Source organism: Thermobia domestica, chromosome 1, assembly GCF_964235325.1.
Source record: "Thermobia domestica chromosome 1, izTheDome1.hap1.1, whole genome shotgun sequence".
Classification (NCBI taxonomy): Eukaryota; Metazoa; Arthropoda; class Insecta; order Zygentoma; family Lepismatidae; genus Thermobia; species Thermobia domestica.
In genome coordinates, this window is record NC_137454.1 from 313,702,210 (window position 1) to 313,715,687 (window position 13,478).

At 33.7% G+C, this 13,478-nt stretch overlaps 1 protein-coding gene across 3 annotated transcripts in view; it reads left to right on the forward strand.

Moving 5' to 3' along the window:
• The first annotated feature begins 3,471 nt into the window (after positions 1-3,471).
• The window catches only part of LOC145662347 (pyruvate dehydrogenase E1 component subunit alpha, mitochondrial-like), a 38,604-nt gene continuing 28,597 nt past the window's right edge, over positions 3,472-13,478 (forward strand). For all 3 annotated transcript variants that reach the window (XM_081727854.1, XM_081727863.1, XM_081727871.1), the window contains exon 1: positions 3,472-3,643. In XM_081727854.1, coding sequence (XP_081583980.1) covers positions 3,590-3,643 — 54 coding nt within the window. In that variant the 5' untranslated portion in view covers positions 3,472-3,589. The remainder of the gene's footprint in view (positions 3,644-13,478) is intronic.

Consider the following 13,478-nt stretch of genomic DNA (forward strand, 5'->3'; position numbering starts at 1 on the left):
AATGAGAGCAATGTTGGTGAGAGATGAAGGAACTTCTTCTCTATCGAGATCGAAAAAAAAAAAAATACTAATATGCGAATACAACAATAAGGTATGGTATTGAAAGGAGCATTCTTGCTCGAGTATTCTTAAGATGCTCCAAATCGTTCACCTTGGAGATGCCCATGTTGTTATATCTCCGTCACAAAGAAGGGCGTATCGAAGCCTAGTTAATACGCATCGATATGTCCTCCTCCTCCCATAACATTAATATACAATTATTTAACGTAGTGTCATAGGTATATAGCTTGTATATGTATTTCGATATTTTAGTTTTAGCAAATAAGATTAAATGAGTTTGCACTGAATATAAGCATTCTATTTTATTTTAATCAATAGTTTTTGTTTTAATGTAAATTGAAATTTGCGATAATTTAGTTGTTTGTAAATAAAAATTTAATGAGAATTCACTTAAAACAATACAGAATATAAGCAGTTAATTTAGAAAGTGTTTTACTTTTTATTGAAAATTGACAATTAAATTCTTTTAGTAATCAATAAAACATAACAATAATAAACCTATGACACTCCGCATGGACTTACCTTATTCCCCTTGCTCCAAACTGGAACAGTCACTAAGTTTACAAAACACACGCACACGAACCCGCACACCTCGGTTGTGTCGTGAATACTGAATAATGGCTGTGGGGACTCAAATGAAGCTGCACAAGAAAGGCGTAGTTTTAATTTTGCATTAATTAATGTTACTATAAATATTGTAATTGCACAATGTACAATCTCATCGCCTTGTTACACCCACTGCACTAATGATAAACGAACCTACTTCCGTCTCTTACGGAGATGACAGATTCCGTTTGTCTCTGATACAAGTCGTCTCCCCAGGAAGGAGACAAAGAACACCGGAAGTAACTGGTGGGCGTTCAGCTTCCAAAAAGATAACCAGTTTGGCAAAAGCAAGAAGGAAAAAGTACCATGCGATTATAATAAAATGAACCAAAACAGCCTTGGGTTGATTATGATTGTGTATTAATCTTTTTCTTTCTCTCTGCTTCGCAGACCACGAGATGCGTATTATACAACTCTTCAACGCTCTACGCCTATCCACGAGCTATTGGAGTCTTTGAAAAATATATATTTCCATATTCTCAGAGCAATAATTTGATTTGTAATAAAAAGGCATTGACCTTCTAAATGTAATCACCTCCTAAAGTGTAATGTCAGAATTAAATAATTATCATGACATATATATATATATTCGGGAAATCTGTGCTAAGCAATGAGCCATTTATATGTAATTATGCAATTTAATATATAGGTGTAAGTATATTATTGTCGAATCATAATCAATGGGATCATAATCGAATCATAATTTTAGTACATATAATCAATCATAGACAAGTAAATAACCACTTGGTATATTTAATAATATTAAGACTTGCAAAAAAAAAAAAAAAAACAATAGAAAGAGAGAGAGATTGCCGGCCATGTGTGCACACAGTTTTTTTTTCATTATATCATTTTTCGCATTATATCACTAGACTGTTCTTATCAAGGATATAATTATTCACTCGTAATATTTACTATGCTTAATAGATGTACTCAATTGAAAATGATATGAATCATCCTAATAGTTAATGATTCATCCTTGTTGTCGTTTAATTAATTGTATGTTTGCCAAGCAATACTACCGGATCGCACATCAGTCATATGCCCTTATGGTTTAATGTTGTTTGGAAATGATGTAACATATATAGGGTGCGATCAAATGGTACTGCACGACCTTCTTTTCCCAAGCGACTTTGTTCTAGTATATTTTATTTTATTTTTATTTTACCAATTTTATTTTATTTTCTTATTTTTTTTTTTTTTTGTTTGCCTCATTTTTCGTTCAAAAATTGATTGTCTTCGGTGGGATGGGACTCCCACCATTAAAGTCCGGGAGACTGAAAGGGTTGCCTCTCTGTGCCGTTTAATTTCCAAAATGGACCTAATAAATTAACAAGCTCAAAACAAAATTATTAATTATATGATTATAAATATAAGGACATTATAAGTATTTTTAAGTCATTGACTTGTATTATTCTTGATTGGTTTTGGACTTAATGTGTGTTCACGCTTCAAGAATAACAGGATGGTTGTGGGTTTCTACGGGAAACAGGTTTCCACTAAGACAAACCACAATGGTTTTGTCATTCTAAATAGTGATGATTGTGGTTTCCTACGGGAAACATATTGTACGGAAAATGTGGTTGTATCGACCACAGAAGGTTTGTCATCACAGGTAGTAAGAAAATAATGAAATCCGGAAAACGGATATTCTTCATATCTCTACGTTGCTGAGCCATCCTACTCAAGTCCTGATACTCAAGTTCATAACCAATCACGAATAAACACGTCAAGGGATCACCATCAACTCCGCCTAATCATACTATTCGATCCCCCCTTTTCTTACAATTTGCGTCAATTAACATTGTGTGACTATGTGTTCCGGCCAACGCCTTGTTATTGGACATAAAAACATTTCAGAAGAGGGCCCAGGCATCCTTTTAGACTCCGAAGTGCTCTACTGCAGGAGGTAACTATGATTTTCCTTTAAATCATTATCGTTGCTATGAGACTTAAAATTCATTTCCCCTAGACGTTAAACTTTAAGATCTTGAGTAAAGAATACTTCTTTTTTCTTTTTTTTGAAAAATGTACTACAAAATTTCTCGATACAAACTCGCTTGGGAAATGCGTGCACACTTAAAGTTAAATAAATGTGTTGCATAGATTGCATAGACAATTGCTTTCAAGTGTTATTTCGAATTCAAACATTGTTTGCAAATCTTTGTACTAAACCAAAAAAAAAAGGAACTAAATCTCTTTATATGGTAATATCTAATATTTTTCTTGTATAGTGTTTTCTCTACCTGTTACACAATTCTCATGTTATTATACTGTATTTTTTTTGTTTTTGTTCACTACATTCATGTAATAAACTTTATCATATCTAACACATGTCTCATAGTATGATTCTAACAGTCGGAGCTTATTTCCCCCGAGGTAATTGAAGCTTAGAAGAAACTACTCCGAACAGGCCCTTACGAGAGAGGGCCTGGGTTCGTGACACTTCTGCGTTTGGGTGACTCCGTAATTTCACCTTTCAGCGGAAGAATTCGTTTCACTACTTCTCCGTAATTATTGCCCTATCTAAATGAAATTTTGTGGACAAGTAGCCCATCATCTGAAATAAAGATAGTTACATTTAGTAGCCGAACTCGGCCAAAAACAGGTGGCTTGGCTTGTATGTGGTATTTTATTTTTGGATAACTACTGGGCGGAGCTGAATTAAATTTATTGGCAAGTAGCTAATCATCTACAGAATAATCAATTAACAATTAAAGTTGTGGGAAGCGTAAGCACTTGCCATATCCCTAGAAAGTATAATTTGAAATGAAAATTTTTTAAATCACATTACCTGGCAAATGTGATAAGGAAGGTCCTTCAGAGGACGAATTATGTCTGCTGTGGTGTCTACTCTACAGTAGACCACGAAGTCCTTCGAATAATTTTCTCTTTAATAGTTATTTATTCAAATCACATAAAAATGTTTGCGAATACGATAAAGCATATTTTCCCACGACAATCTTCTCAACGAAAGGTAAGTTTTCTGTGGTAAAGAATGGAGTGTATGGGTACTTGCACTTACCCAGATGCTTGACTTTTGATTGTATAATATATTGCAGTGTCTATGATTAAAGTAATCGACGAGAGCCTACTATTGATTTCCATTCGGGAAATTGAGAATAGATGTACATTTTTTCGGGATTTATAAAAGTTGGTACTTCACGGAGAAAGACGTTTCAGGAGTTTATTTATTCAACGAATACTATGTAAATCAGAAATGGCTAACAATCTATATAATGTAACTATTACTATCTTATTTGTGAGAGTAATACGACGTATGTTATACACATTTGAACAGGTTACTTTCGCCAATGTACTGTAGTGTGAGTGACATTGTCGGCAAATATCACAAGACATTGCTCCACGGTGCTGTAATGTATACTGCCATTCGAGAGCCTCCGCTGACTACGTCTCCTACAGTCCGTAGTGGAATAAGAAAAAGATCAGTGATCCCCACCCCGTGAAGACACACAATGTAAATATGAGAAGCTTTTTCTAAGTCATTAACCTTAACGGGCTGGAGTCCATTTGTATTCATTATATGCTGATAACCGGCATTTTTTATTAGCCGGTATGGTAGTAAAGATAGAAGGTCGCCAGTAAAATTAAAGTATTCAGGGATATGGTTAATCGATTTTATGCAAAGGATAGCGTAGTGGTTTAGTTTTGGCAAACCCCGAGAAGGAATAGTTGAAACATTATAATTCTTTCACTGATTCCCTTCTTATTGTTCCCTGAAAGGTTTCCACTGGATAACATCAAATTATATCACTTGGCATAAATAGAATTTAAGAGGGCCACCAGAAGGATTGTTGAAAATATATAGTTCTTTTACGATTTGCGTATATATACGGCTTCCGAATGTGTGACATAAAAACCGCAGTACAAAAACACAAACCAACCTGTGTTAGGTGACTACTAGAAAGCACTAATGCTATCTGACAGGACATGACGAAGCTGGTGGGTACGCATGTAAGCTAGGGTAGTGAGAAGAAGTGGCTTTTGGCATTGATACGAGTTTCAATAGCACTTGTCATGTTTTCATACCAGTAACGCTCCACTTGTGAACATATAATGCAGGTTCTGTACACTATGTAGAAATATACCACCTGTGTAAAATAGCATCTAATAGGACATCTTTCATATTCACTCACTTATTTGATCAGTCTTAAAGCACTTGTAATGATTTTACACTAATAACCCTACTTGTAAACCGAAAATAAAGATGTATATGTGTTTAATTCTCTCAGGTGCGGAAATTTGTCCCATTTTTGGCAAAGTATTGAATTTTACCTTAAATCTTCCAAAATGTGGTGTGCCAAAACTACACCAGTGCCTAGAGTAGTATGTTTGTACCCGTATTAAATGAGGCGTTTTGAAAATTTCTTTCCCGTTATACGGGGGAGCGGTAGCTCTGGTAGAGCGTTCATCTCAGCTGTAGACTTTGTGGTGGACAAACACCGTGCTCGGAGTTCTCCCACTTTCTTCATTCCACCATTTCATTCAATTCTCATAATCATCGTCCCCTTTAGCCTAACCGGCATAATCGTGGGACGTAAATTTCCAAGATTTCATTTCATTTTTTCCTTTCCCGTTATTTCTTAAGTGTTTTGCTTTGTTGAAACACAGTTGAAGGAGTTAATAGCCTTTTTTTAGGACTGTATTTATTATAAGGCAAGGTTTTGTTTTAGTCATTCCATTTAATGAATCGATTCCTAAGGAACTGGTTTCTCGGAACAGTACATTAAATATCAGCACAAGTTAGCTCCACAGGAGTCGAATCGCTTAGAAATCATGGTACTACTGTAATGTTTCTATAATTATTTTAAGCATCGTATATTTCAGATGTTGGTGAATTTAGAATCTATCGTAACACAGTTCTAAATTTCTCTAAAGTTCAAATATGCAATGTATAAAATACATTAGAAAAATATACAGCAAGAACCACTACATTTCCCGACTGAAAAAAGGCACACACTAACAATAAGAAAATAGAAGCAACTTATTAAGGCCAAAGTAGAGAAACACACGAAAGATAACAAATGAAAAATCGAAATCACTTTAAATTATACCAGGGTTGGCTGGTTTAAACCAAGGTGGTTTAAACCATGGTTTAAACCAGCTGTTTTTTTCAAAAAAAAAAAAAACAACTGGTTTAAACCAAAAAACAAAAAATGTTCACAAAAGTGTAAGTGTTTGTAAAATCTTGATGAACACACATTTGTGGGTTATCACGTTTCACTTCCGTATATTATTCGTATTATATTCAGACCTAAATTCCCCATTCATTACTCAAAAAGATTATACTACAAAAGCAACTTTTTTAAAAAAAGTTTATAAATGTTTATTTTGTGATTTTTTGTAGTTATTATTGTTATGTAATTGCAATCGAAGAAAAATTCTAAATATTGTTTCGTTTCAATGTTTACTATTGATAAAATACATCGAAAATGCCGTACTTTTTGTGTGTGTGTGTGGGGGGGGTCATACAGACCCCACGAGAGGCATTTAGTGAAATAAGTATCTTTGGTATCTATATTTATGTATAAATGAGTCTGAGCCAAAGTGAACTCAAATAATTCCTATCTTTATTCACTTTTCTTATTGATATGCAGATTAAGTCGGTGTATTTCTTTAATTTGGACCAATAAAAGTCGTTGTTAACTAACTTAAACTAAATTAGTTCTTCTGTACTCCGTAGTACTTTGAAATTGTTCATATGTAATTCTGTGTAATAGTTTCACTTGTGCAAATGTTTATCTTTTTGTCCTTCTGAAATGACTCTTGACAGTTATATTAAAAAGCATGTAAAGATCAGTACAACGTATTTTTATCAGGATTCCTTCGTGAGTTAGTTGGCAGACGTATCGCATTTGTGACCAATTAGTCCTGGTTCGAGTTCAAATGGAGGACAATTTTTCTCGGATGTAACTCGAGAAGCGGTTTTTATTCCGCTTTAAGCTTATGTGACCCCTTCCAGCATAACCCAGTTGTTGCATAATAACATTAAGGCGAAACAAACTTATTTCTGTCCATATATGATATGAATATATAGAGCAAATTATTTAAACCATAAAAACCTGGTTTGAACCAAAAAAACCTGGTTTAAACCAAAAAACCCGGTTTTTTTTTGGTTTTTTTAATAAAAACCATGGTTTTGCCAACCCTGAATTATACACGTGAGAGGGAGGGGAAGCAAGTCCTTCCCCGAACAAATTTTTAAAACTACATGAAACTTCCAATTTGAGTAGTTCATACTTGAAGGCACAAGCCCCCTTCCTAGCTATTATATAGCTTAAAATCAAGAGAAAAAAATGGGAAAGAAAATTAATAAAATTTTAATTTGATGAACATAGTTTGACATCATGAAGCACTGAGTAACACGTGAAAATGTTTTCATATATTGTCATACAACAGAACTGAATAATTTCTCATATCTGCATTCTGTGTTTGCTGACGAAGTTTCCATTCGTAACGGATAATCGCTTTAAGAATAAGTATGTTAAACATTTTGTGTTATACACGATCACTTCCGACTGCACATAACTTACACATATTTTCACATACATTGCAACTTGTTTTCATATACGTTCCCATAAACCGATACCAACAGTAAAATCTATTACAGTTCATGGTCACACACTTAATGTTCATGACTATAAATTCAAAAGTAAATACACCTAATTAGACATGTGCTGCCAGGAAAACAGAGTGGAAAACAATCTGCGCGAAAAGCATCAGCAGCATCAAGTCCAGACGTGTAGAGAACACTATTACAGCAGTATGACAGCGTGTGACTGCACATCTATAGACATAACGGTAACTAACTTAGTAGAACAGATACATTCTCTAAGCCAAAACCAAAAGAATCAAATCACTGAATCGCATAATAATCAAGAAATGACCAAAGTAAGAACTTGCCTATTTATTCATTGTATGCAATTTACTCAATTTTAAACTTCACAATTCCTTCAATGATATCTGTAGCTCATGTAAGTGTAACAAAAGAAATACTGACCAAAGCTTCAAACACACACTGTATTTTAAACTACAATGTGTTACAGTTTCGGGTATCTACAATATCCTTCATCAGACACATTCTACAAAATCCAATCCAAAGCCATGGATAATGTTTTTATGCAAATGTAATTGTGATTAAGTTATGATCCCTGTCATTAAACTTAAAAAGACTTAAGCCTGCCAATCTGCAGTTTTAATATGAGAAGTATGTGGTCAGTACATGGAATCCAGTCGCTTTGTTGCAGGATTTTTAAATATATCATTATAACTCAAACAGATGGCCTAGCATAGACATACTTTAATTACCAATCAAAGGTGATCAAGGCTAGATACCATTTTAAATTTACAATATTTACTGTTAGTTTGTAGTTTTATATAAGCTGGAGGGGGAAGGGGCACGGTGCTCAATGGTGGAGTGCTGATCTATGATACGAGGAATCCTGGTTCAATTCTTGGTCGTGTGAGTTTTTGGTGAACAATATCGTGTCCGTGGTTTTCTCGGGGGTCCGTTTTCTCATTCTACCAGTTCTTTATCAACCATTTCTTTTCATTAACCTGTAATCTGTCTTCTTCAGCCCGTAGAGCATAATCGTGAAACGTAAAACTACAAGTTTCACTTTATGGAGACACGCTGGCTCAATGGTAGAGCGCGTGTGTCGTCTAGTACGAGGGATTCCTGGTTCGATTTCTATTCATGTCAGTGTGGTGGATAGCATTGTGTCCGTAAGTCTTTTCAGAGTCCTTTTCCTTCCTCATTCTCATTCCGCCAGTTATTTCATAATCATCCGTCCCTGTAGCGTGAAGATCAATTAACAAGATATTTCATTCGTTCATAAGCTAGTGTACTATGATGACATTGCCGAGAAATCTAAACACTGGACAACAGTTAGCCAGAACATATTAAAAAAGAAAATTACATTGAATTTTTATTTTATTTTTTTTTTTTATTTTATTTATTTATTTTTTTTTTTTTTTTTTACATTTGTGTATGCACAAGGCACACCAACAATACTACGTAATTAATGTATTCAATGATGTTCAGTAGTTTCATGGAAACCTTCTGATATATGGAAATCTCAAAATAGGTTTCGGAAAGATCAGTTGTTTCCCTCATTTCAGATACAGTTGAAACAACATTTCCTCTTAGACATCTGTATAATCAGGCTCGTATTTAGGTAAGTGCTATTCTGTGCTCGAGCAGAGGACGGCAGAATTTAGGCGCCGTTAATTTTGGAATCCTTTTTAAGATTTACAATAAATAATATTTAAAATTAGCACCTTTAGAGTATCGCGCAAGCGCGAGAAGATAAGTTAATGTGTTTAATTTGCTCTAATTACAATAGTTACTACAGTAAAACCTGTCAACTTTGCCACCTGCTCATCTTTTTCTGGTTCGTCTTGAAGCTGCGTTTTTCCTTAAGACATGCGTTGCTTATTACTCTGTTAGTTGGCCACCTGTCTATCTTGGAAGTTGGCCGCATTGAAGCAATGTTTATCCTATGATAATAATGATAAATTTACCTACGTACCTGGCCACGCAAAATACCGTTTTGTTATTTTTTTTAACTCTTTCGTATTTCCATATGAAAGGCAGATGTTCCGTATTTGTGACTGGAGACAAAGAAGCGTGAATTCCCAGGATTTGTTCTTGGTGGTCAATGGCCAGAAATACCCTGATTAAGGCGTGGTGAAGGAAGATGTGAATAAGAAAAGCAGGTACAGGAATTCAGGAAATGGTTGTACGTATTTGTTAACCCTGTCTGTTTTGGTAAAACTATTAGCTATATCGGCTTTTTTAATCAGTGGGGTTGCTTTAGTAATTCCGGAAAATTCTCAAGATTAAAGCTAACCATCTCAATTGTTAACTATTGTCACCTGACGGCTTTTTGAAAAGTAGCGGAGGTTTTCAGATATGAATTCTCTTAAGATTTTCTTAAAACATCTTTTGCTCCAAGGAAAATACTTGTAGCTCATTAACAAGAGGTAGTAGTTAACTACAAAATTAGACTGTGCATATGTTCCAAAAAGAATACAAGAAATAGGTCTAGAATGAACCACCATGATTAAATTTGTTATGATTATTCTATATACATTATTTAAAAGTAGCTGTCATACCATTGCTTATGAAAATTTTACAATCAAGTAATACTAGAAATCCTATTCTAAAAATACATCAGTCACACTTATTTTCTGTAAGTTAGCCACTTTTCAATGGAACCGATGGTGGCCAACATAGACAGGTTTCACTGTAGTTAACTAGCTTATCTGATTATTTTTTAAAATTCGTCCTCTCCCCCCACCCCCTTCCTCCTCCCTGTGAAGTGGAGTATCACCTTCAAGTTGAATTGGATTAAAACTGCCCCTATTCATCTCAATGACCCCAAAAACTATGAATTCAACTCTAATATTGGTCGTTTTCAGTGGGAAAGCAAATTATTTAGAGTATAGGGGCGCACAATATATAAATACGGGCCTGTGTACAGTAATTTTAAACTTCTCATTATTCCTTTTGTGCCTATAATGAATAACTCACTTCTGAGTCTGGCACATATTTGTTAACAAGCACTAATTAACCTTTCCTTATGTGCCGGGTGGGAACATCCAAACCGCTATTAGCAAAATAAAAGCCACATATAATGTTCTAAACAATAATAATTAAAACTAAGCTGAATAATGTTTCTTTTTCATGTGTTTTTTCTTAGCCTGTATTTCAAGTAGTTCTCACATTACACAAACAATAAAAATTATATTAAACTGAGTGCCGATCCTTTACCAGACGCAATTAGGAACGTCAATAACACGATTTCTGATGGCCTTTAGACGACAACATGTCCAAAAAAAAAAAAAAAATATTTACCATTTATTTATAAAATGTGTAAGTTATACAAAAAAGGATATACCCATACAGCTCATCATCTCAGAAGGGTTTCATCCAGCATACAAACTGGCTCAATGCACAGGCCAATATTTGTTACAAAATAAAGCAAAATTCAAATATGTAGTTAATAATAGTTTAGAGGTTAAGAATGAAGTATGTTCTGTAGTCAATGCGGATTAATTAAAACTAGCATCAAGAAGCATTGTTGATACTTATATCCATACCTATAAATTTAGTTACCGTTGTTTTCGAAAATGACTTAGATTTAATAAAGTGAATGAATAAACTGAATGACTTAGAGATTTTTGAGTTAGCAACAATGCTGGATGTATGTTTACTTTTTTTTAAATTATTTTTTATTTGAGGGTTTAATCTATTGGCAAAACGATGCCCTTGTCATGGGAAGTCCCTTATCGCCGGTATTGGCCAATATAGTGTTAAACCGTCTCGAAGCACACTTTAGATAACCCTAAATTAAAATACATGAAGTATTTTCGTTTCGCAGATGATACACTTGTGGTGTGTCAAAGTTAAATTTTCTTCTAGGAAATTAGAGAATATTGATACAATTATAGTTTTCGATCGAAGAGAAAAGCAACAACTCCATAAATTTTTTGACGTTACATTTTACAGAAGTTCAATAAATTTTAATCCAAAATATGCAGAAAACCTTTAGTAAATGATATTTTCTAAAGAGAACTTCATGACTCTCTTGCCAGAGAAGGACCAATATAGTGGATTAACGTGTTTATTAAGGCTTTCAGATAAGAGAGACAACCTTTAAGGTAATTTCAAACCCCATAGAAACATGGAAAGAACTTATAAAAATTATTTTATAGGTCATTATAAAAATTATTTCGTGCATAAAAGTAACCTAAGTGGCATATATTAGGTTTTCTGCTCTTATGACCTTTCGTATATTGGAATGACCAAAGGAAACATTATCAGTAGGTGAAAGGAACACATTTGAGGAGAGTCTCGCGAAGATAAAGAAGCTGTCTCAAGATTGTCAAAATATTTGCAAACTACAAAAATTGACTTCAAAAGGTAGTAGTGTTACATTGGTCCACTACAAATTGTTACCCTTTTCTCAAGGATCCTAAACCAAGGGTAACCCAGTACTTCTTAACACCAAAAAACCGTGTATCTTATTTAGCCACTTTATTCTTTATATACACTGTTACAATTCACTTCACTCCTTAAAATATAAAATCCGTTAATCATTACTTATCAAATCACAATAAAGTCTCAATCTCTGCATGTGCAACTCAAATCCAAATCTAGAAATAGAAATCCAATCCATCTGTCACTACTAAATCTTATCTTCCGTGATGTTTGCACATAATATCACCTACTTTGAAAAAAAGCAACAGCCAGTATCCATTTTACGAGCACTTTGTGCCCCTTTTCTATTCCAACATTTCTACCCCCTGTACAAAAATAGAACCTGCAATGCAATCCGAATTCAAAACGAAGCTAACACCAATCTGTTTAAAAGTTAATATGGGTGTTATTAATAATGAAGAAGATAGTGATTCTGAAAATCCGATGCCAAAAACCTAAAATAAATAAATGAGTATAATAAAACTGAACAAAACTAATGATCGGAATGAAATTTCTTTTCCTTCCCTATCTTATGCTTTTTGTGATGCTTGTTTCGGTACCAACTATACATTAGAAAGTCAATCTACTCCTGAATGTATGCTTATTGTCTAATCAACTGCCAAATAAATTACTAATATTGAAAGGAACGTATTTCAAGCTTATTATATTAGCACAAAAAATCCGCATTTGAATACTGAAAAAGGAAACTTTGAGAAGAACTGTAACATGGTCATTACCAACTACACTAATAAAAACAAAATTTAAGACTGTTAATTCTTCATTATACATACTTTAGGCCATACAAAATAAGTACAGACTAAGGGTTGAATTTGGACGTTAATTGGCAACAGTATTTAATTTTGCAACATTATACATACAGGAAGACAAATGCAGACTAGGTTTCAAAAAATATAGAGTCAGATTTGATTTAGGTGTTAGTGCACTGACAAAATTATACTATATTGCAAAAACAAATTGTATACACACACACACCACTGTTGCTAGAAAAATATTATATAAAGAACTACATAAAACAAAGTCATAAGCCTAAGCCCCGACGAAGATTACATGCAAAAAGCATTTGAAATATAGACTAAAAATATCACATGAAAAAGGAACATTATTCAGGTTAGTTTTAATTGTTATTACAATGTGTTCCATACACTCAATAACCATGATTCTGTTGTTCTTTGTACAACTGGCAACTAAGGAAGAAAGCAGGAACGGCTCTCGAAATCATATTTCTGGAATAAATATCTTGGCACTTTAGGTAGTTACATCATTTAGTTAATCTCAGATGTTGCTTATGTTTACTGTTCAGTTCCATACTTGTCACAAGAGTACTGAGAGCAACAACAGTTTAATTTAAAATCGATACACTTCTTTGATTTTCACTAAACGGACTCTGTCGTTTCATTTTACCTCTGAAAAGTATGTGCTAAATGTGCTGTTCTTTGTCATTGGTTTGGGAGAAAAAAGTATTGAATATAATTAACGAATTATAGAAACGTCTCATTATTTGAAAAAGATGTAGTAAATTTCTTACAACAAAGTAGACTTCCTTTTTTTCCTTGTTAGTTTTTTTTTTTTTTTTTTTTTTTTTTTTTTTTTTAGCTTGTTTTCTTACAAACTGTATTTATTTCTTGAAAAGAAGTGGTACTTGCTTAATTTCGAAATTCTTTTTTCCTTTATCCTGAGATTACTACGTAAGTATCTTTCTATTTCACAGTTACTCATAACGCACATTATTAGCAAAATGGTCAGTCAAAATCAATATATACTCATAGAACCAAATTACTTACGGAAT